Source organism: Thalassophryne amazonica, chromosome 7, assembly GCF_902500255.1.
Source record: "Thalassophryne amazonica chromosome 7, fThaAma1.1, whole genome shotgun sequence".
NCBI classification, from domain to species: domain Eukaryota; kingdom Metazoa; phylum Chordata; class Actinopteri; order Batrachoidiformes; family Batrachoididae; genus Thalassophryne; species Thalassophryne amazonica.
In genome coordinates this window covers 116,300,987-116,323,123 of record NC_047109.1, presented here as the reverse complement: position 1 = coordinate 116,323,123, position 22,137 = coordinate 116,300,987, and the positions used below count along the sequence as shown (strand labels likewise).

General features: G+C 44.2%; 1 protein-coding gene across 2 annotated transcripts in view; it reads left to right on the top strand.

Moving 5' to 3' along the window:
• The window catches only part of znf407 (zinc finger protein 407), a 403,712-nt gene that overhangs the window by 279,389 nt on the left and 102,186 nt on the right, over positions 1-22,137 (top strand). For both annotated transcript variants that reach the window (XM_034175400.1, XM_034175398.1), the window contains one exon: positions 1,502-1,680. In XM_034175400.1, coding sequence (XP_034031291.1) covers positions 1,502-1,680 — 179 coding nt within the window. The remainder of the gene's footprint in view (positions 1-1,501; positions 1,681-22,137) is intronic.

Sequence of the window (22,137 nt, the reverse complement as noted above, 5' to 3'; positions counted from 1 at the left end):
ACTCAACATTATGGGTGGTGGACAAGTGGTTAGTGAGGTTAGTTTCAGTGCAGAAGGTTTCTGGTTCAAACCCCATCCCTACCATATTTCTCCATGTAATGTTGAGTTGCATCAGAAAGGGCATCCGGCGTTGAAGTTGTGCCAAATCAACATGCAGACCCACTTTGGATCTGCTGTGGGGATCCCGAGTGGAAAAACAAGACAAAACAAGGGAGAAGCTGAAGGGATTTAACATGAAGCCTGTTTAGTTTCATTTACCTCGACTATGCAGTGACTCACATATTTCTATCTCAAATGATATCAGATTTTTTTTAAACACCCTCTAAAGTCAATAAATAGGCTGAATTAAAAAGATTAATTTGTCAGGAGTAAAACATTCAGTGTTCAATATTTATCTTAATTTTTTTTTTTTCTATGAAACACTTGCATTAAATCACGTTTTAGTCACTGCTGGACCCTAATTTTTCCTAAATATTCTCAAGATTGTTGGCTGCCCCGTACCATAATTGTCAAAATTGTGTCAGAAATCTTTTTATATATATATATATATATATATATATATATATATATTTACTTCATCATACTTTCTGCCCAAAATCCCTGCCATTTTATGTCCTTTATTTTTGTGTTTTTCTTTTTTGGTTTCTGTGTTTGTTAAAACTAAAGTGGGCAACGTGTTACGTCAGTGAGAGTCGTCACGGGGACAGCAGCTGTGCACATGTACGTGTGTGTCTGTAAGCAGGTTGAGACTCGAAGCAGGTCACCGTCATTAATCAGCATGCAGCTTTTGCGCTGACATCACGACATCCTCCATCCTGACCCACCAGCTCTCACGTGCATTGCCACACAGACTCCCGCCACACATCTGCACGAGACGCACACACAGTGCAGCGGGAATCATTTCACGATGTGTCTGTAAACTCTCATAAAGGATATCATAATAAAATAATTAATAAAGGAATAAACTCCACTCATAAAAGTGCACTACAACAATGCACAAAAAGTCCAGTTTAAAAAGCTGATTTAAAAAAAAAAAAAATCAAATGGACTCGTATTTGTATTGTACCGTCTCCAATGCTGTGGTCCAGGAATCTACGTCCATCTCACAACTTTTTTTTGTCTAGATTTCATCTTATAACATCCAATATGTTGTCCAATACACCTTTATTTGTCCATCTTTGCGTATTTTATGAATTTTATTAGAAGCCCATATGTTAAGTAACAGCACAGGCTGTGGTGTGCACATGTGTCACACTGAGTTCCAGGGAAGTGTTGTGTTGCAAAGTGAGTTCCGCATACAGAAAAAAGGTGCAACTTACCTTTTTTTTTCCACAATGCATTTTTTAACAAGTGTGAGTTATACTCTAGAAAACACGGGATAGGCCAGCAGATCTTCTGTGGGAGCATTAACAGATGTTCACCTTGTATTTTCTTCTTTAACTGTCATCTTTTGTTTGTGATTTCAAAACTAAATGAGTCGTCTTACCTCCTTTTGACTCAGGTCCAACTGTGCTGAGAACATCCGGAAGCACATCCTCCACACGGGGAAACACGAGGGCGTTAAGATGTATAACTGTCCCAAATGTGACTTCGCCACCAATGCTCCCATGGAGTTCCGCAACCACCTGAAGGATAATCACCCTGACATCGAGAATCCAGACCTCGCCTACCTACATGCAGGTGCATCCTGTAGTTCTTCAAGTTTGTGCAGAACCTCATAATTACTGAGTGTTTGTGTGGTGATGCTGGTATAGTACGTCTTATTTTCTCTCTGTCTTGCTTTTTGTTTATCATTTCTTTCTCTCATCTTTAATGTATTTTTGCACATTTCCAGTTTATGCCTGTTAATTCATTAATTTCCATGGATAGACTCCATTTTTGCAAAATCCTGGAATTTTGCAACACGAATAGCAGTTAGAAAACCTCATAAACACTCCTCCAGGGTGCTGGAGGAGTGTTTCGCTTCCAAGGGGTTAATTATCTCTTCATGATCCAAACATTCACTGGTTATGTGGTTATTCCACAGAGTGCTTTTTCTTCCTGTTTAATGTCGAACTGCAAATTGCAGTTTTGAAGCATCATAGTAACTTCTTGATCCATCTTTGTCCATCTTGAACAGACTCGAGATACGTAGTAGCTAGGCCCATCATCAGCACCAGATTTGAAATCGGGATCTAATTTCTGAACTTTTCAAAGATTTTGTCCTGATTATTGAAATGATTGATAGTATGTGGTAACTTCCAGGTAGTCATAGTTTTAACGGCTTCAATCATGTTTGAACGTCTTTAAACGGGGTGTTCATAGTGACTGTGGCTTGAGGTTTGTTTGATCGTGCTCCATCGGTTTAAATATTTGAAGCAGAAGCAACGTATTGTTGCAGTTTTGTTCAAAGTTGAACCGCTCAAGCTCCTTTTTTTTTTTTTTTATCATTTTTGGGCAGGTTGCCAGGTCTGCACTTTATAAGTCAGCCTGTTAGGAAGCAAGCCAGATTAAGTCGTTTCATCCCGTTTTTGCATTTTTTGGGGGGGATCTTGGGTGATGACAGTAGAACAGCAGGTTGTGGAACAGCCCTGTTACAGAACACCTTTTGACTTTTCTCAATACTGAAACACTCAGAATGGTTTCAGTATTGTGAGTCACAATGGAAAATGTTGAGGAAATGCCACTTGGGACCTGCTTAGTGCCACTGTAGTTGTATGTGACTGGTTAACACAGGAGCAGTGTTGCTGGAAAAAGTGAAAGCTAAATGTTTTCTGACTTGATTAAAAACAAAGAGCATCTTAATTACCCCAGAACTGAATGCCAAATTTGCAGTTTTTCAGATACCCTGAAGAGTTTAAATGAATGCCTGTCCAGTGTTCTGCATGTCTGCACCTCCACAAGTCAACATTTGAACGCTCGATTACACACAATAAACATGGCACAGCGCCCCCTGTATTACTGCACCAAAGGTCTTATCTTCCACAGTCCTCGAAGGCTTTTTGTGTGTGTGTGTGTGTGTGTGTGTGTGTGTGCGTGTGTGTGTGTGTGTGTGCGTGTGTGTGTGTGTGTGTGCGTGCGTGTGTGAGTCTTGCTATTGAGCACTGATGGAGGAGGCGCAGCCACAAAGAAGCAGCACTCAAAGATTGCTGGTCCAGACATCCCTGCCAATCACTCAGGCTACAGAGACAGATGAAATCCTCGTCTTCTCTATTGGATCCATTGTGTCCCAGCGTTCTTCCTTTGTCCTTGAAGGCCACCAAATCCAATCGGCAGAGTGGTTGTCCTTCAGAGGAGCAGATAGGACAGCCTTTATCCTGTTATCCCTCTGACCTTACATGAAAGCAGTGGAGTTGGAGAGGAGCACCATGGGAAAGAGGCCGGCCAGGGGCACGACTGGAAAATGGCTGCGTTCTGGTGGCTCTGTGGTTTACTTCCAGTGGAAACTGAATGGATCTGGGTTGTGTCTTTGTTCTGTCTTTCAAAAGTTTTTTGCTTTTTAAATTTCTGGAACAGACTTGTTTTTGGCATAAATTTCTGCTCCTCGCATCCTGAACAGACTTTTAGCTCCACGTAACCTTTTCTCCTTCATCCACACTCACACACACGCTCAACCTTTGACCTCTAACCCAAGCACACCTTTGCATCTGTCCTTAACTTGGCGCAGTACAATTCCCCCTCACCTCTGCTCGTCCTCATGCATAGTTGACCTTTGCAAGAGAGCACAGGGTTGGTTTTGTTGGGTTTCTTTGCTCTCAGTTTACCTCTGGATTTGTTTGTCCTTGACAGCAAATATCCTACAGTCTTTGAAGTCCAATGGCTTCTGTGTAAGCTGTTAGCGACACCACACATATAAGTACTGTACTTTTTTGGTTGACGCTGGCACGAAGAATATATTCATGTTTTGAAAAGTAGGGTCAGTTTTTGTAGTATTTGTGCATCAGATCTTCTTCATTTAGTGATGTTTTGAAAATCTCATCTTATTCATATTCCTCTTATAGCAAACCTCAGATATGAACCGGATGTTTTGGTCAGGTGTGGGAACATGAACTGGGACTGTAGATCACCACTTCAGCCACAATGCACAGCTGCCTCGCTTGAGTCCTGGATGGCAACCAGTCAGGCAGCACCCGGTCCAGGCCTACCGCTGTGGCTACCAGGTGATACTTGACTCACTGCTTGGCCTTTTCCAGTTACTGGTGTCCTCAACAATGTTGCACCTGTGTACTGGATTGTGTTCAAAGAAATGTGCCAATTACCACAATTATTCAAGCCAGCATTCCTTCAGAATGCAAGTGGTACAGCTCACTAGTGTCTCCACGAGTAACCTTTTGTTCGGCACAAAGCCATTCCAATGGTACCCAGGGATCCTCTGAAAAGACCGAATGCTACAGTCATCCAGTCGTCACCTTAGGTCAATGGTTAGCATCCAAGTCTCCCAACCATATGATGATGCAGAAACCACCAAGACCTCAAAGACCCTTGCTGGTTGACATCTTGGGTGTGAAAACAAACTGATGCTGTTGCTGAGTAACCAGGATCCCTGCAAGAACCTTCCCTGGCACAGAGAGTACTGCAGTGCCCCTGTAGTTAGTGCAATTCAGGCAAACGCCCAAGTGATAAGTCCTTTCTTTGAGTCAGTAGGGCTGATGCCCATCATACAGGTTGAAATGACAACTGCTTGTAATGTCAAGAGGACATTATTTCCACCCCTTGGAGGACTTTAGCATCACAGGTGTAGATCCCTGGAGCTTTCCCCACCCTCAGCTGTTTCAGAATCTTTGCAGTCTCACAAATATTTTGTGGTTTCCAGACGACTGGGAGATCAGCCGCCAGAACCCTGTCACTACAGATGGCCAACATCTTGACAAGAGCATCATCAATCTTATGAAATTGTTCAAAGTTGCTGAACCAAAGGGACAGTACTGTGAAAGTCGTGTGTCAGGACTGAGCCCGTGCACACCATAACTGTGATGGGGTGCTGTGTGGGTTTGTAGGAATCCAGTGCTTTGATTTCTCTGTACGGAATCAAAAAAAGAAGCAAATACACACACACAAGTGATCCGGAATCTGCTGTTGAAAGGTGCACATCATGTTTCCCACTGTCACAGGAGGTACACTGCTACACTAAGGTCACATGATGTTTTGCCTTTTGCCGATGAAATAAAATGTCTTTCAGCATAGTGATATATGTCGGAGTGATTTCAGGTATGAAGGGTCGTTGTAGTAAGATTCAGCTCCAGCCTGCACCTTGTGCTAAGCAAAATATTAAAAAAATAAACCTTTACAACGCTGCAGCAAATCAACAACTCTCTCCCCGATTAAGAGCAAAGCCATCAAATTATAGGTGGTTTGAAAATGCATTAAAAGTGCACTTGTGATCTCTCCCTCCTTCAAAAGACGGTGATGGAAAGGGAGGTGGAGGTGGAGGAAAGAGCAATGTTTCATCTCAGTCGACAGAACAAGCCCAAAAGAAAGAGACGGGAAAAAAAGATTAAGAAGGTAGATGTTGAATTAACCTGCTTGTGATTGCTCTCTGTCAGAGTGGCACCGGGGCCGGCAGCAAGAGGCAAATCGGCTCTGATGGCCCTTCCCGCTCTTCCCCCCTTTGAAAGACACAGATCAAACGCACCCTCGTCACGGCCCCTCGCAGACCCTTGCGCCGGATTGATTGACATGCCGACATCTCCGCTGCCGCTGTGTCTTTCCGTATCACTCTCTCCTTCCTCTCCCACTTCCCTTCTTTATTCTACGTCGCACTTCGAATTAAAGCCCTTCTCAAGGATGAAAGCAGAGGTCCTCTGCAAACGAAGGAAGAGAGGGAATTAGACCCAGCGAGTGATGGAGGGGAATGATGATTAGACTTTGAGGGGAAGGTGGTGGTGGAGGGCGGCGATGGGGGGAAGTAAGATATGTGAGGGGAAATGTTGCTGATGGAACACATTTTAATAAAATGGTAATGGCAATTGTCTTCCCGGTGCGATGTGGAGGGAGATATGGCAGCATGAACGCAGCGGCGGCGGTGGCGACTGTGTGATCTCAGCACAGATAGCGGCGCAGCAGAACTCGAGCTACAGGTACCTCGGAGCACGCAGACTTTGCTAAATTACCCCTCTGCTCAAACTTCGACTAGTTAAAATGCCGCGAGCTCCGCAGCTGTGGGAAATCCAGCATTTCTTTCCTTCTTCGCCGTCTCCCTCCAGCAAGGTCAGCTGTGGTTGCAGGCCAGTTAAATCAGCTTCCTGTCCTGCATTCCCACGTTCCCTTCGCACGTGCGCAAACACAGGTGGGTTGTCACTGTACGTGTCGTCACCGCACCTTCTTTCCACTATTTTATTTATTTTTTTAATTGTGAAATATTTCCCTAATTTTCATGCCTGGTTATAATTACAGATCTTGGGGCAAAGCGATCAAATGCTTCGTTAATTACCCAGCATCAACTCGCAGTCGGTCCGCGCAGCTTAGCGCCTTAAAAAGATAAAACAAACAAACTTCTTCCAGGCATTGTTGCAGCTTTATGCAGATTCTGTTTTCCTTAATAATGCATGATGGATGGCTGAGGCGGAGGGCCAGAGGAGGCCTGGCCTTGTAAGCGATGATCTTAATACGCACTTACAACTACAGGCAAATTCATTTGTTTGCATATAGTTTTCCTTATTAAACAAATCTGTAAACAAATCTGGGCTTCAATAGCTTTTACTTAAGTTATTCATCCGTCTGCGTCCCCAGCCCCCCCCCCCCCCCCTTCACCTTCTGTTCATCATTTAATGAAACATTACTCTCCTGAGTTTTACTTGCGTATTGTGTTACAGCGGAGTGTTGGATCGCGGACGACAGGTGTGTATGTCATGCAAATATGTCCTGCTATCCCGGCGCATATGACACTGTGTCGACGCTGTGAAAGAAGCCTCAGACACCGGCGATAAAATCAGCATCTGTTTCTAATAACAATGTGTTATGTGTGACACATTTCTATGTGGGAGGGGCGGTTTGACAAAAAAAAAAAAAAACAGCGTGTCACAGTTCTTTGAAAAACACCTATAAGACATCAAGTCGTCAGCGTTGGTGATGAACCTGCGTCTTTATGTCACCTTCCTTATGGTGCGTTCGTGTGATGGGTATTAATGAAAAAAAAGAAAAAAAAAAAGCAACTCTCAAAGTAAAAAATCAGGCTGACACACGGCGCATTTACCTCTTTAAGGTGTATTTTACAAATGTCGAAGTATTTTTAATTAGGAGACGCTGTTAAATGATAAAATGGTAAATCATCAGAAAGCAGAACAACAGCTGCTTCACTCTGATTTAAAAACAAAAAAAATTACTTTAATAAACATTTTACAGTTAAATGTAGAGTTTTTTGTTAAACAGCCTCAAAGAATGACGGTTGTGTTTTGGTCTGTTGAAGCTCGCTCACTAAAAGCGGCTTTTATGCTTGAAATGTCTGATTTCAAACCTCTGGGACTTAAACCATATCCGGATAAACAATTTTTACATTTATAGGAATTTTTACATGAGTAAAATGATGTCATTTTGATGTCATGTACAGTAGTGTTCAGAATAATAGTAGTGCTATGTGACTAAAAACATTAATCCAGGTTTTGAGTGTATTTCTTATTGTTACATGGGAAATATAATAATAATTGGGCTATTAGTAAAAAAAAAAGTAGAAAAGTGGGTGTTCACAATAATAGTAGCATCTGCTGTTGACGCTACAAACTCAAAACTATTATGTTCAAACTGCTTTTTTAGCAATCCTGTGAATCACTAAACTAGTATTTAGTTGTATAACCACAGTTTTCCATGATTTCTTCACATCTGTGAGGCATTAATTTTGTTGGTTTGGAACCAAGATTCTGCTGGTTTACTAGTGTGCTTGGGGTCATTGTCTTGTTGAAACACCCATTTCAAGGGCATGTCCTCTTCAGCATAAGGCAACATGACCTCTTCAAGTATTTTGACATATCCAAACTGATCCATGATACCTGGTATGCGATATATAGGCCCAACACCATAGTAGGAGAAACATGCCCATATCATGATGCTTGCACCACCATGCTTCACCGTCTTCACTGTGAACTGTGGCTTGAATTCAGAGTTTGGGGGTTGTCTCACAAACTGTCTGCGGCCCTTGGACCCAAAAAGAACAATTTTACTCTCATCAGTCCACAAAATATTCCTCCATTTCTCTTTAGGCCAGTTGATGTGTTCTTTGGCAAATTGTAACCTCTTCTGCACATCTTTTATTTAACAGAGGGACTTTGCGGGGGATTCTTGCAAATAAATTAGCTTCACACAGGCATCTAACTGTCACAGCACTTACAGGTAACTCCAGACTGTCTTTGATCATCCTGGAGCTGATCAGTGGGTGAGCCTTTGCCATTCTGGTTATTCTTCTGTCCATTTTGACGGTTGTTTTCCATTTTCTTCCACGCGTCTCTGGTTTCTTGTCCATTTTAAACCACTGGAGATCATTGTAGATGAACAGCCTATAATTTTTTGCACCTGCGTATAAGTTTTCCCCTCTCCAATCAACTTTTTAATAAAACTACGCTGTTCTTCTGAACAATGTCTTTAACGTCCCATTTTCCTCAGGCTTTCAAAGAGAAAAGCATGTTCAACAGGTGCTGGCGTCATCCTTAAATAGGGGACACCTGATTCACACCTGTTTGTTCCACAAAATTGACAAACTCACTGACTGAATGCCACACTACTATTATTGTGAACACCCCCTTTTCTACTTTTTTTTTTTACTAATAGCCCAATTTCATAGCCTTAAGAGTGTGCATATCATGAATGCTTGGTCTTGTTGGATTTGTGAGAATCTACTGAATCTACTGGTACCTTGTTTCCCATGTAACAGTAAGAAATATACTCAAAACCTGGATTAATCTTTTTAGTCACATAGCACTACTATTATTCTAAACACTACTGTAAGTGACCAATGTCAGGTTCCAGTAACTTTAATTGGAGGCATCTTAATCCAAAAATGCCAAATCTGCACAAAAACCAGTCAGGGGAGTTGATGGGGGAAACCATGTAAGCCATTGAACCAAAAGAGTTTGACCAAACTCACACTCACACACACACACACACTGGCCACTTTATTAAGTACACCTTGCTATTACCGGGTTGGACCCTTTTTTGTCTTCAGAACTACCGTAAAAGACTCTTTTAGCTAAACCTGATGACCACTCTGCCAAGACAGCTTACAGAAATGCCTGCTCCACACTGCAAAGCAAGCTCCGCATACTGCAGAACGACTGGTGCCTAGCTTTTGCAGAGAAGACACAACAACATGCTGATGCCGGAGACATGCGCTCCTTTTATGAAGCCCTTAAGACTATCCATGGGCCAGCACATCAAGTGCAAGCACCCCTGCGCTCCTCAGATGGCTCCACCCTTCTGACGGACAAGGAAACCATTATGCAGCGTTGGTCAGAACACTTTGAAAACCTCTTCAGTGACAAGCGCACTATGCAAGAGTCATCAATCGAGAAGACTCCCCAGGTGGAAGTGAAATGGGAACTTGATGACCCTCCAACACTTGAAGAGATCCGAAAGGCCACCATGCAGCTGAATCCAGGGAAGTCTCCTGGCATAGATGGCATCCCAGCAGAGGTGTACCAAAATGGAGGTGAGGCAGTCCTCGACAAGCTTCAGATTCTCTTCTCCAGTTGCTGGGAAAAGGAAATGGTTCCACATGACCTTTGGGATGCGGTCATTGTCTCCCTGTACAAGAACAAGGACAACAAGTCTGACTGTTCTAATTACCGGGGCATCACTCTCCTCTCAATAGCAGGTAAGATTTTGGCTCGATTGCTTCTCAACAGGCTTACGCCTACCATAGCGCATGAAAATACTCCCGAGAGTCAGTGCGGATTTCGGGCCAACAGGGGAACCACCGACATGATCTTCGTCCTGAGACAGATCCAGGAGAAGTGCAGAGAACAGAACATGGCCCTTTATGCAGCCTTCATAGACCTAACCAAGGCTTTTGACACAGTCAGTCGTGAGGGTTTGTGGAAGATTCTTGCACGCCTTGGCTGCCCTCCAAAGCTCCTCACCATCATCCGCCAGCTGCATGAAGGCCAGATGGGACAAGTGAAGTACAACGGGACTCTGTCCGGCAGCTTCCCCATCTCAAATGGCGTCAAACAAGGTTGCATCCTTGCGCCCACTCTGTTCTCTATCTTCTTCAGCATGATGCTTCATGAGGCCAAAGAAGACTTGACAGACGGCATCTATATCCGCTTCAGAACCGATGGAAATCTGTTTAACTTGCTGCGCCTTCTGTCCCACACTAAGATCACAGAACAGCTAATCATGGAGCTGCTCTTCGCAGATGACTGCGCCCTCGTCGCCCATACGGAGCAAGCCTTGCAGCACATTGTCAACTGTTTTGCTGAAGCAGCAAGAGCCTTCAGCCTCACCATCAGCCTGAGAAAGACCCCACCCCAAATCAACATCTAGGGTACCAGCCTGAATGCAGTAGAGCACTTCACGTATCTTGGTAGTGTTATCTCAAACAACGCATCTGTTGCCAAGGACCTAGACAGTCACCTTGCCAAGGCCAGCAGTTCTTTTGGTCGACTCTCAAAGAAAGTCTGGCAGAATCATGCACTGTGCCTTTCCACAAAAGTGCAGGTCTACAGAGCCATTGTGGTCCCTACCCTCCTGTATGGAGCTGAAACCTGGGTTCTGTATCGCCAGCAGATCAGATTACTGGAACGCTTTCATCAGCGTTGTCTCCGAAACATCTTCGGGATCAAGTGGCAGGACTACGTCTCAAATGAGGACATCCTCACCAGAGCCAAATTGCCCAGCATGGAGTCTATTATACTCAAACAACAGCTTCGTTGGGCAGGTCACATAGCCAGGATGGATGATACACGCATGCCGAAATTAATTCTCTTTGACGAGCTCAAGGAAGGGAGATGAAACCAAGGGGCCCCCAAAAAGCGCTGTAAGGACCAGCTGAAGAAACAGCTCTCCCTTGCAGGCATGCAGCATCTAGCTACAGATAGACTGAGCTGGCGTTACAGCATCAGATCCGCCAGCCTGAAGTTTGAGGCAGAAAGAAGTGAGGCCTCACGCCAGAAGCGTCAAAGACAGAAAGAGCGGGCAGCAGCACAAGCCCAGCCTACTCAAGTGTTCATTTGCCCCAAGTGTAACAGGTCTTGTGCATCCTGCATCGGACTTTTCAGCCACCAGAGGGCTTGTAGAAAATAAACTTAAAAAAAAAAAAAAAAAAGGCCTTCCCACTATCCTCGCAAGCGAGGAAACTGCCAACAACTGTAAATGTAATATATTTTTTCTGTCTGAAGCATTCAGTGCACATGGTTAGTTCAAGGACAGTCAGGAAGTTGAAAATTGGACAATAATTTCTCTCTTTTTTTGTACAGTTTCTGGCTACAAACTGTGGCATATCTTCCAGGGTATATAAGTTTTCTGTATGATCAGTCAAACTGACTACGCCCCCAAATATACAGAACTTTATAGTTTAAACCATCTTAAACTAAGATGTTACAAAAAAATTAATCCCTGTTTTTTGTACCAGGCTGCAAACATGTTTATTTCTGCTCTAAAGTTGGACATTTTAACATGGACTCCTATGGGAACCTGCTCACATTTGGAGCCAGCCTCAAGTGGTCACTCAAGGAACTGCAACTTTTTTTTCTTCCGGTGGGGCTTCAACTGAAACTGTCGAAGTTCACCAGCTGGTTAAAACAGTCTGTGTTCACTGTGTGAAACATCTGATTTAACGTAACTGTTTTGCAGCTGATGTCCCTTCAACACGACCCATCAGGACTCTGATGACCTCACCTCAGTGCTCTGAGATTTGGTGAACGTGAACTCACACATTCTGATTTCAGGTGAACCCCCACCTATGTTGGGGCGACACATGCAGGGTTCCCTCCTGGAGGAACAACCTTCAGCTTCCTCGCTCCTCCACCTCATCCTGCTTTGAACCTCGGGCGTCTTCTGTCTCCGCCCTGCGTGCGGTAGAGACACCGCTGCACGGCGGCAACATGTTGGGGGTCTCAGAGAGCAGTTTAGGAGAAAAATGCACACCGTCTCGGTTAACCAGTGCAGGGCCGGCGGGCTGGGCCGAGCGATCATAATGACCTGCTCCAGTGAGCATGAAAACTCCACCGAGCGGCCACGTTTATCACACATCAGCTGCAACAAGATGCCTTTTGTTTTGTCTTGGCGTTCTCTTTCCTGCCTCCTGGCTCCAGTCTGACAGCCTTCTCGCAGCCATCCAGAGCAGCGACCGTCACGTCCCGTCCAACCAGCATGCAGACTGTCATTTAGAATGTAAAAAATAAAAAAAGAGGCAATGACACAAAGGAGCGTGCAGGTACCAACGCAAGTTAATGTGCACGTCTCTGCAGAGCTCCAATAGTCCTCCCTTTAGGTCTCATTTTCCTCTTCATTGGGATAGGTGCATGACTTTAATCTTTGTTTCTAATTGCTGACCTTTGATCCTGATCACTCATTTTATTATCATGAGCTTTGATCATCATCATCAACCTTTAATGCTCATTGTTCACCTTTGATCCGGATCACTTAATTTTGTTCCTTTTTTATCATCAGCTTTGATGCTCATAACTCAATTTGATCCTGACCTTTATTGCTCATGGTTCACCTTTGATCCTGATCACTCATATTTGGTCCTTAATTATGAGCTTTAATCTGAAATGCTTTTTGAGCATGAGCACTGATCTTTGATCCTGATAATTGATACTGATTGTTCAACTTTGATCTTCTTCACTACTCTTTGATACTTTTGTCCTAATCTTTGATCCTAAATTATTTGATCCTGATGTAAATGTGTGTATTATAGTATATATATCATACAGTTCTAACTTGTTCCACAGTTTGGGGTCAGCTACCACCAAAGCTCGATCACCCCAAAGTTTGTATTTCAACCTCGAGACATCTAAGTAAAGTCAACCAGATGGTTGCAGCGCCCAGTTGTAGCTGACGAGAGTTAAAATCTCTGATGGGTAAGATGGCTCAAGGTCATTAATAACTTTAAAAGCAAACATTAAAATAGATTCTTAAATGAACTTGAAGCCAGTGGAGTGAGTGAAGTATCAAGGTGATGCGCTCTCGTCTGCAAGTGTTTGTTAAAAGACACAAGCCAGAGATGCGCAGTGAAGGATCGAGTGCATCACAGTCATCTAGTCTCAAGTTAATCAAAGCATGAATGACCTCGTGTGTCTTCAGGTTCAGTTTCTGGCCCTGACGACCTTTGGTGCACGTCTGTCCTCATCTTTGTCCCCCTGTCCTGCCTGTTGTTCAGTGCGCTATCAAATAAAGTCTAGAAAAGCCATAAAAATCTAAATATTAAAAAAAAAAACTTTGCAAAACAAATGTTAATTCTGAGATATATTTTAAACACTAATCATAAGTCTGCATTTTTATGTTCCCTCAGTGAAGAAACACTTTTTCTAACTGTGATATTTCAAAAACAGGAACATTATGGCGACTATTTCTCATCGGAAAGCACGACTCCAACTCATTCATAGTGATTGATTTTTTTTTTTATAAATTAATGCTTTGGAGGGATTTTGGAGGGCTGTGTTTATAATGTGAAATCTTTAACTAAACATGTTCGGGCTGCTGGAAAAGCAGAAACATATCGGAAGCTCCAGTGGACCCTTTTACCAAACACACACACACACACACACACACACACACACACACACACACACACAGAGACAGCAGTACCTCCTGTGAGTGACGTGAAGGCGATGCTCGTGGGCAGGGCGGCTCCTCCTGTGTGGGACAGTGAAAATGGGACCAGACGGGCCGCCGGCTCCCATAAAACCTCATCCATAATTCAATCCTCCGTTGCCCTCAGTTCAGACATTGTCCATGTCTGGCTACGGCGAGAAGCTGTCCTCCCTACTTTGTTGGTGTGACGGACATAGACGCAGGAAAAAAAGCAAGAGGACAGTAGCAGTTAGGGATGAGAATGTAGAGGAGGGACGAAAGAAGAAGGGAGGAGGTCGGGAATTGTGGAAGAGATGGGCACGATGCCAGGTTGCCCTTTCCCGACCTTTACTGAGTCAATACAACTTCTAGTACCAACATGTTTTTCTTCATCTACACCCTCATTGGTTGAAGTACACTCCTGAGATCTCCACAGTGCCCTTTGACCCTTCTGCTGTGCCAAGGGCCCTTATCTAACTTGTTTGCCTCTGTGGGTGCTACATGTCGTCTGTTTGGTGGCTTTCCAAACGTCTTGGTATCTCTAATTACCGAAAGGCTCAACTTTCCCAACTAAACAACCAATTATCAGCGCTTTAGCCTGGCCCAGTCCCATGGTTCCTGATACAGTGGCCTATTAGGGCCCCTTACTTATCCCCCAACATAATTGAATCCCCTGGCTGCTCATCAGTGGGCTAATTTAAGACAATGTGCAGAGTTGGTAATCAGAAGGGCTGCCTATTAAACGATCAGACCCCAATTAAGTGCCCTCTTATTTCAAACATAACAAGCCACTACCACGACTGCTGTTACTGCATTTCCTCGTGTTTTGCTCAGTTATGTTTGGGTGAATCTGTGGTCTGTTTGGAAGATGATAAAAAGTGGAGAACAAGAGTTTGAGTGTGACGTTCTCACTGGTTAAGATGTTGTTCTAAGAGTTTTAGGAATAGATGATGGAGGGTGCAGTTTAAGATAATCCACAGAGCAAAGCCACATTAATTTTTCTCACATCTGTTGCTGCATGAATCTGTGTTTTTACCTCCAAACCTGGCAACATTTGCAGATTTCATTAATTCATTTTCTATACCTGTTTACTCCAGTCAGAGGTAACGGGGGACGGGAGTCTGTCCCAGCAGTCCTAGGGTGTGAGCCGGGGTAAACCTCGGACAGGACACCGGTTTGTCACAGGTTCACATATAGACAGACAAACACCTTCACACAACTACAGTCAGTTTAGAGTCACACATTCAGCTAAGCTGCCTTTCTTTGGATGTGGGAGGAAGCCAAGGGAACCCAGATGCATAATCCTGCTGGGAAGCGATCCTATGACTTTCTTGCTATGAGACAACAATGCTAACCACTAAACCACCGTCCTGCCCATTGGCAGATTTTGATTTTTTTTTCTATCTAATGCTATTTTACCAGTTTTCTACACTCAGAAATGTCCAGTCTTCTTTCTCAAAGAAATATTGAAATTCCAGTCTAATACTGAGATGTCATTCAGTCCTCACAAATCATTCTGTAATTCATAAGGAAAGTTTGTCTTGCTTCATATGGTTTCAGAAGTTGGTTCAGCTCATACCCTTCAATGGTCATCAGCATCGATCAGCGGATCAGATTTTTGGGAGCAGGTCCTATTTTATTTCATCACAGTGATTAATGAACAAGTTGACACTTTGACCCCAATGTTGTAACGTTGCTCATAGAATCAGGATAGAAGTTGGATGTTCAGTTGGACCCGTCATTGTTCATGGTTTCATTGTATATCAGTCTAAGAATACGACATTCAGTCTTGGTAGTATCCATGTCAGTCAGTGGTATCCTCATAATCTGCTGATCTCCAAACATGGCTGACTGTTGCACACCACAGTGACTGCAAAGAACATCCACAATACTGTGTTCACACCTTAAATTTGTCAGGCTTGAATGTGGTAAAACCAAAGACTTTACTTTCTCCTTGCATCAGTTGTCCATCTAGATCTTCCAGAGATCCACCAATGTAGCATGCTGCTCTTGAATCCAGAACCTCTCTAGCTCTTTCCAAAGTCCGAACTCACCAACTTTAAACCTTCAGTGGGCCACAGACCTCCAGTCTGATTTGTCTTCTGAGTCGATGAGCACGGATGAGGAAAAGTGCTGATTGGGAAGGTCTTCAGGGAGACTCAGAGGTTTTGTGTTGTTCTAAGTAGTTGCTCAGTATGTGACGATGTTTACGGCATAAATTACCATCAGAGTTGTGTCGGGGGCGTAACGGAATATTCACCGTTATCACTGGTGATTGCTGCAGTGTGTCGGACATATTCATCGAGATGTTTTTACACAATTTCTTGACAACAGTATCTTTAAACACTAAAAAAAATCAAGCTTCTATCTGCACTACCACGGTTCTGCCAGACTCTAAGGAGCCATAACTTTAATTTGCACATCGAGTTGAAAGGGGAAAAGTAGAGAGATGAACATTTTCTCCAGCAGCACCTCTTTTTGTCGCCTCACAGAACATCTTCCTTTTTTCTTCCCTTCTGTCCTGACTGGGTGACTGGAGCGGCTGAGCGGAGCTGGAGTGTGAAAGAGGCCCACAGAGGCCTGATGAGGACTGTCTGAGCCGGCGTGCCTCAGACTGGGACTCTGTTGGCTGGCGTGTGAGCGGCTGCTTGCATGTACGAGTGTGTCCGAAAGAAAAAGTCTTGGAAGTAAGAGTGTGTGTTTAGAGTCAGTGTCAGCTCCCCGTGGTCTAATTAAAAGGCGAGCAAAGCCACTCACTGAGAGATTAAAGCTAAAAGGCTAAATTAGCACTCAAAACGGGGCGTGGCCAATTCACAAGGACACAGAGGCCATGAAATCTGTCCTGACACACGTGAAAGAAGGAGGAGGTGAGAGGAGGAGGAGGAGGAAGAGAGGAGGAAGAAAGCGTTCATGCTTCTGGAGCAAACCTCTGGTTTCTAATGCAAGGATACAGACTTCAACAGACTTTTGAGGGTTTAGAAAGAGTCAACGTGCACGCTGTGTGCACATGACCTCAGGAGATGCTCTGACGACCTGAACCACGGTGGACAGTTGAACAGTTTTGTTGTTTTGTCTCTTTACACCAACACCAGTTGTGAAAATGAGCAGCTTAGCAGGTGAGGAAAGTTTACTGTCCACTGATGTCACGGATGGGGCTGTGATCTTTGCAGAATAGTTGAATCCCCCGATTACAGTGTCTAAGAAGCTGAGTGAGGAATCAGAGCGTCCGGACTTGTGATTGTCGTGGATGAAAACAAAGATCCAGGCTTCCACTGACTTCCTGGACTCATCAGAAGTCTGTGGTTGTATGTGGTTGAACCTGTGGAGATATGCGGTTATCTTGGCTGTGACATTCATATCTCTGGGTCTTTGGACTTTGAGATCAAGTGACACTTGAGAAGAGCTTGTGGATTGATGATGTTGCTGGACAGAGGTGTTTGGTGATGCTGATACTTATTCATGTACAGAATTTAGGGTTCTGCTGCTTCTGTATTCTTTTGAGACTGAAGATACCGATGACTGAAGGTGTTGGTTGGATCTTTTGGTACTTTATCTCTTAGGGGATCCCTGGAAGGACTTTGTGTTACTTAGGGAAACTTGCTTTGTGAGAGAACTTCACCTAGTAAGACCCATTTTGTCACATCTGGACCTCGGGGTCTCTGCCTCCAGCCCATACAGCGCCCACAGTACCTGTGTGTCGACTGGCTCTAGTGTCCAGCAACTTCTTGGGGATCTCACAAATTCTCAGGAAGTGCTGGGAATACCCAGCAGAGTTGAAGAATATCTTTCTTTTTTTCTTTTCTTTTCATTTGTTAAGAGTGAAGGGATTCATGTTTAAATTCATGGAGCTCTGAAGAGGACCCGTCAAGGACACAAGTGTCATTTGAAGGCTTGATCCGAATATCACTCCAGATTGCACTGGTATCACTTTCTAGCCACCCGCCTGTGGGGTTTTTCTTCCCGCCGCTCTCTTCCCTGACTTTATCTTCCTGCCTGTCTGCGGTACGGCTGTGTGTTTGTGCGCCGCTCTGAGAGTGAGTGATAGAAGTCTGCCGCGGCAGCTGAGCTCCATCATGCTATCTGTCTGTCTATCTGCTGTGCCGGTCTGTTTGTTGTCTCTTCTGTGTTGTCTCGACACTGTTTGACTGCTATCAGACAAGTGTGTGCATCTGTGTTGTTGGACAGCATGTTTTTGAGCATCTCTGTGTGTCATCTGTCAGTGTCTTTCTGCACAATCCCGACATCTAACAGAGAATCTTGGTTTGGCCTCTTGACTGCAGTCTTTCTGTCTGTATTTCTTTCATGGTCCAGACTGCTCTGTGTGTGTGTGTGTGTGTGTGTGTGTGTGTGTGTGTGTGTGTGTGTGTGTGTGTGTGTGTGTGTGTGTGTGTGTGTGTGTGTGTGTGTGTGTGTGTGTGTGTGTGTGTGTGTGTGTGGTAAAACCAAAGGCGACAGTAGTAAGAAAAATCTCCCTCTGATGATTTGAGGAAGAAACCTCAAGCAGACCAGACTCAAAGGGGTGACCCTCTGCTTGGGCCATGATACAGACACAAATTACAAAACAATTCACAAAACGAATATACAGGAAACGTTGCACAAGACAGGAGGGTTTCAGGAACAGACACCACACCCATCTGTGGATGGAGCTGCACCTCAAACAAAGAGAAAAAACAGAATCAGACATCAGAAAGACAAGAAATACAGTATAATTTGTCAGCATTAAACAACAAGAAAAACAGGAAATACTAAGGTGATCACCGACCACTAGCCCTAAGCTTCACTAAAACACCCAGAATCTAGATAAAGTTGAGGCTGCGGCACGCTTCATTTACTAATAAAATTAATTTAAAAGAGTAAAAAGCGTAGTAACATACTGTACCAGTATGCTAGCTATACGAAAGGGAAAATAAGTGCGTCTTAAGTCTGGACTTGAAAGTCTCCACAGAATCTGACTGTTTTATTGATGCAGGGAGATCATTCTACAGAACAGGGGCACGATAAGAGAAAGCTCTGTGACCCACAGACTTCTTATTCACCCTAGAGACACAAAGTAGTCCTGCACCATGAGAACGCAAAGCCCGGGTTGGTACGTAAGGTTTAGTTAGGTTAGCTAGGTAGGGAGGTGCCAGTCCATGAACAGTTTTATAGGTTAATAACAGAACCTTAAAATCTGATCTCACTGGGACAGGAAGCCAGTGAAGAGACACCAAAATGGGTGTAATGTGGTTAAACTTTCTGCTTTGTGTCAAAAGTCTGGCTGCAGCATTTTGAACCAATTGGAGACCCCTAATGCTAATTGCAGTAGTCCAATCTAGAAGAGATAAACGCATGGATCAGGGTCTCAGCATCAGCCATAGACAGGATGAGACAAATCTTCACTATATTTCACAGGTGGAAGAAAGCAGTCCTTGTAATATTTCTAATGTGGAGGTCAAAGGACAATGTAGGATCAAAAATTACTCCAAGGTTCCTCACTTTGTCAGTGTGATGTATGACACACGAGCCGAGGCTGAGCATTAGCTGGTCAAATTGATGCCAATGTCTCACTCAATGTGCAGCGGAAAGCAAATTTCTTTCCTAATTTCCACCTGATGGAGTTGCACCCACATCCTTGAAATCACAAGTTGACTCACACTCATTTGTGAACCCATTGTGCCTGGTTTGTCTGTTATTTACATGGTACTATATATATATGAACGGCGCCAATAATTTGTTGGCTCCAAATATACATATATGTATCTATGTTGGCCTGACCGGTATTGGCCTGGGGTCAGTTGATTATCGGCACTGATAATTGGTCTACCCCGACTATTTAGGCATAGTATAGACAAAATTACTAGGCAAGTGTTTTTTGAACATGTGTTTTTCCATGTTCTCACACGCACGCATGCACTTGCATGTTGTTGTGTTGCATGTGTAAGAAAATAGATCTTGGTGGTGTCACGGCTCGGCCTGCAGGCGTGTGCGGCCTTAACGGATGTCTCTCTCTCTTTCTCTCTCTCTCTCTCTTTCTCTCTCTCTCTCTCTTTGTCTCAGACAAACACACAAACAGGTCTCAGAGTTTGCTCCATTCCAGACTCGCGCTGAGGAATACAGATTCCAGCTCCTCTCTCGATAGCGATCAGCCTCGGCGTGGCTTCAGAAATGCTATCTTCACCGGGCGGCTGAATTGATAATACTCCCCCCTGCGCATTTTATTACAAAGGCCCAGTTTGTAAAAACGTAATCATTTACTGTTGCTACTATCTCCCCTGAGCCATACATCTTCTGTCTTCACTGGACAAAGTTCTCCCGCTGCTACAAACACTTTTTTTGTCGCCCTGCTTTGCCGGTGGGTGTGTAGATGGCTACTTTTTACTTTTATCATCTCCTGCTGCCTTAGAGTTTTACAGTTTAGACTTATATCTCCTTAAATGTAAGTATTATAGACTAGTTTTTGGCTGGTTGTGTGAGTAACCGCGGTGTGTTGGAGAGAGAGAGAGAAAGGCAGGAGATGACAGTGAATGAAAGGCTAATCCCTTTGGGCACATGGTGGAATCCAGTACCAAGTCACCAAAATCTCATCATTTCAATTATCATATTTATCATATTTATTCATTTTCTTGCAGCCAGGCTTAGCGCTGTTGCTCCCCTCCTTCTCTCGCCGCGTCGTCCTCTGTACATTAATCTATTTTCTCCCTTCATCGCTCTCTCCACTGGCGACATGTGAAGCTGTCACTCAAGTTGATTGACAGCACTCAAATGGCCTACGGAAAGGCAGCTCATTTTTTTCCTTCTTTTCCTCTCTCCTTTTTTGGGTCAGGCGTGCCGCCGATGCCGGGGCCTTATCAGAAAAGCCAATTTATTGCCGTTTCTCGGAGCGAGAGGGGGTGCCACTCACTCTGACTGACAGCTCTCAGCTTTGCCGGCTGCGGTGTCGGGATTTCCTTTAAGTTGTGATTTTCCTCCTGTGGATTTCCCCCTTGTAGGGTGTGAGATTATTTTGCAGCACGTCGATGTGCGTACGCACTTTAAAGGCGTGCACGCGCGGGTAGCTGTCTCGTCTCCACGCCGCTGCGGTCTGGTCCAACCCTGGCAGTGATTTGACTGACAGGTGATGATCAGCAGCTGTCAGTGTGACACGACGGGTCAAGTTCAGATTTCTGAACATCTTTCTTCAGGTATATGTTTATTCTTCTGGGGAAAACAGGCGATGGCACTGTACGTGCTAGTTTTGCTTTCCTGCAGGGATTTTATTATGTTTGTGTTTGGGTAGAGGTCAAATCAAGTCTGGGAGCGAGTGCTGCATCAGCCACATGACAGAAGCAGTATTGGTCCTGGGTGACAACCATCCAGATAGACCACAGGCTCATCTTCACCTTCCTGCCTCAGGCTGGGGAAACGGGTGTCTTCTTGTCCTTTTCTAGTGGCTATAGTCCTCAAACTGGCTCGTGACCAGAGAAACGTACCACTTGCCAAAAATGTCATAGATGTGATGCCAGTGATCCTTCAGTAACCGTTCCTTTAACACAAACTCATTCCACAGCACACAACGTTCTCCAAACAGACCTCAAACCAAAGATGTTCAATCATAGCCTGAGACCAGCGGTTAGCACTGGTCTCACATCCAGACAGTAAGACAGGAAGCACCAGCGCCCTGAAGACTTAATAATCCTTCATTGTCCTGCAAAGATATCAGCATCACTAAACACGTCTGTCCAGGAACCTCATGGTTCCATAAGTTCTTCCCTGGCATCTCTGAGAGGGCTTTCATACATACCTTGTGTGGTCCAAACCTTCGGACTTCAGTTTGGTCCTTGTACCATGGTTTGGACCTGGGGATCAAAATTTAGTCAGGCCAAAAGAGGAGGTCTTGGTCCGGATCCAACTAAACCGTGGTCTGGTGCATTTGCAGTGAGAAAGTGCTTTTTTGGATAGTTCTGCTTTTTAGGCAAATTACAGGAAGGTGAGGCGGGTTATTGTCATCAATATACAGGAGAAGAAGAACACAAATGGACAATTATTTAATGAATTGATTGACTTGATTAAAGCCGGGTGACTCTTTGAACTGCAGTCTGTCTTTTCTACAATAACAGTGTAGTCAGAACGAAAGGAGTCTGATCATTCAGTTCAAACAGAACTTTGAATGTGTGTGTAAACTGACATCAGATGCCAGTCAGCATCTTGTATGTGGACACCCGCCTGTACAGTGAAACCAAAGTAACCGGACCAAACGTATGCAAACACGAACCTCGGTTCAGACCTGGATCCAGACTTTCATGTGTAAAAACACCCTTAATCTTAAAATCCAAGGACCAAAGAGACACGAATGTCAGCGCTGAAGTCACCCAATTTCTTGTAGTTGGTCCATTTCACCACAGACAGAGACTGGAGCCAAGATGTACCTGACAACCTGGATGTCAGGGGAGGTGATGGTCTAGTGGTTAAGGCACTAGG